The sequence below is a fragment of the Parus major genome, chromosome 1 (assembly GCF_001522545.3).
Source record: "Parus major isolate Abel chromosome 1, Parus_major1.1, whole genome shotgun sequence".
Lineage (NCBI taxonomy): Eukaryota > Metazoa > Chordata > Aves > Passeriformes > Paridae > Parus > Parus major.
In genome coordinates this window covers 314,235-316,773 of record NC_031768.1, presented here as the reverse complement: position 1 = coordinate 316,773, position 2,539 = coordinate 314,235, and the positions used below count along the sequence as shown (strand labels likewise).

General features: G+C 55.0%; 1 protein-coding gene across 1 annotated transcript; it reads left to right on the top strand.

The window, feature by feature from the left end:
- Window positions 1-489: 489 nt before the first annotated feature.
- On the top strand, window positions 490-2,473 carry LOC107199753 (olfactory receptor 52B2-like). The gene has a single exon (XM_015617213.3). It carries the CDS (start codon window positions 515-517, stop codon window positions 1,463-1,465), a length of 951 nt encoding a protein of 316 aa, XP_015472699.3. The 5' UTR covers window positions 490-514; the 3' UTR covers window positions 1,466-2,473.
- The last annotated feature ends 66 nt before the right edge of the window (window positions 2,474-2,539 follow it).

Sequence of the window (2,539 nt, the reverse complement as noted above, 5' to 3'; positions counted from 1 at the left end):
AGGGGAGGGAGAGAGAAGTTTGGAGATAAGGAACATGGGCAGGCAACTTCAACCCTGGAGTTAATTTTGTTCTGTATCCCCGAGCCCAGGGGCCCTAGAGCTCCCCGTTCTCGGTGCCTGGGAACATCTTGTTCATCGTGTAAACACTTGACCATTCCTCTCTCATTGTTCAACTTCTTCCTTCTGCTCTGGACTCACAGAACACAGAAATATCACAGAGTTCATGCAAGAGGAGCTGATTCTGTCTGCACTCACTCTGCTTGAAGGGGAAGCACTTGGAAGAAAAGTGTGTAAATGCTGTGTTAAGATGAAGTGGGGAGGAGATCTGGAGGTGTGTTTTTACAGGCAGAGGGGTGTAAGGACACGGTGCAGAGCACGGGGCTGGCAAACTGCGTTTGTGCCTCTGGCTCTCTGCAGACCAGAGCAGGTGGCACGAGGCGTTTGGTGCTGCTGCAAGAGCTCAGGCACTGAAACAATGTCCTGTGTTATCCTCTGCCTTTGCTTTCAGGTGAACATGCCCCCGTCCAACCTGAGCAGCCTGACACCGGACACTTTCATCCTGACGGGGATCCCAGGCATGGAGCAGCTGCACGTCTGGATCTCCATCCCGTTCTGCTCCATGTACCTGGCAGCGCTGCTGGGGAACGGCGTGCTGCTGTTCACCATCGGGACGGAGCGCAGCCTCCACCAGCCCATGTTCCTCTTCCTGTCCATGCTGGCCGTGGCCGACCTCGCGCTCTCCACCACGGCCGTGCCCAGGATGCTGGCTCTGTTCTGGTTCCAGGCCAGGGAGATTTCCTTCGGTGCCTGCCTGACCCAGATGTTCTTCCTGCACTTCACCTGCATGACGGAGTCGGTGATCCTGTTGGCCATGGCCTTCGACCGCTTTGTCGCCATCTGCTTCCCGCTGCGGTACGGGGCGGTGCTGACGCCGTCAGCCGTGGCCAAGACGGGGCTGGCAGCTCTGCTGAGGAATTTCTGCATCATCTTCCCCTGCATTTTCCTGCTGAGGCGGCTGCCGTTCTGCGGGCACAACGTCATCCCGCACACCTACTGTGAGCACATCGGCATCGCGCGCCTGGCCTGCGCCGACATCTCGGCCAACGTCTGGTACGGGCTCGTGGTGCCTTTCACCGTGGGCGTGCTGGATCTGATCCTCATCGCCGTCTCCTACGGCTTCATCCTCCTGGCGCTGTCCAGGCTCCCGTCCAGGGCTGCCCGCCACAAGGCTTTGCACACCTGCGGCTCCCACCTCTGCGTGCTGCTCCTGTTCTACGTCCCTGCCGCCTTCGCCGCTCTGACGCAGCGCTTCGGCCAGAGCATCCCCCCGCAGCTGCACATCCTGCTGGCCAACCTGTACGTGCTGTTCCCTCCGCTGCTGAACCCCATTGTGTACGGGGTGAGGACGCAGCAGATCAGGGACAAGGTTGTGAAGGTGTTCAGCCTGCCCAGAGCGCGAGACTGAAGGTGATGGGTGCCCAAAGGCGACTCCAAGCTCCCGCCCCAAGTGCTCTTCTGGCTCTTCCAGGCAACGGCCCAAGGCTGCTGCCCCTGTCAAATCCAGAACACCCGACGTCCTCACAGCCCCAGCTCTGTGCAAAGTGCGAGATAAAGGCAGGAATCGGCATCTCTGAGTGGCAGTGGAAGGAGAGGGATCCAAGAAACGAGAACCTACCCCAGGTGCGTCACCTTTGGGCAATCCCAGAGCCCCGGGCTCATGGAGCAGCTGGGGTGGAAAGGGACCTCCAGAGATCAGCTCACCTGAGCCTCCTGCTCAAGCCTCCTCCTCCAGACAGGTTGCACAGGATCACAGCCAGGTGGGTTTTGACCATCTCCAGAGAAAGAGGCTCCACAGCCTCCCTGGGCAGCTGTTCCAGTGCTCAGCCACCCACACAGAAAAGAAGTTTTCCTCACACTCAGCTGGAATTCCCAGGTAAACTCCTGACAAGGAGGAGGTAGGTGGAATTCCACTGTGGTGTGGCAATAAATCTGGACTCAGGTGGAAAGGCATAAAATGAATGTGTTCTTCTGAATGACACATGTATAATGAAATTCATCTTAGTGATTTATTCTTCATTAAAATTCATATTATTGGAAAAATCTCCAAAAGGAATAATAGAGAAATAAAACCGTGTTGCACTTCAGCATTCATGGGATGTCTTTATTCCTAAACTGTATCATTTGACCTTACTTTGAGTAAACATGTCAGTGAAAAAAACATTCTTAAAAGAATCACAGAATGGCATTGAAGCAAATTGTTATTATCAAATCCTAAACACACTTTTGTTCCAGAGTAGCTGCTTTCCTGGAGCTTCAAAATCTCTTGGGCATCAGTTTGGAACAGCAACTGGAGGCATGAGAGCAACATCCCCCAGCACAGAGCTCAGCGCTGGGCAGGGCTGCCAGGCAGGAGCCGTGTGAGCCAGCTCGTTCCTCTCCCTAAAAACAGCCCCAGAAACATCTAATTCCATCCATTCTGAGGTGGAACACAAGGATCTCCTTTCAGTAGCTTGACTTCATCTCTTGTAGCTTGGAGGTG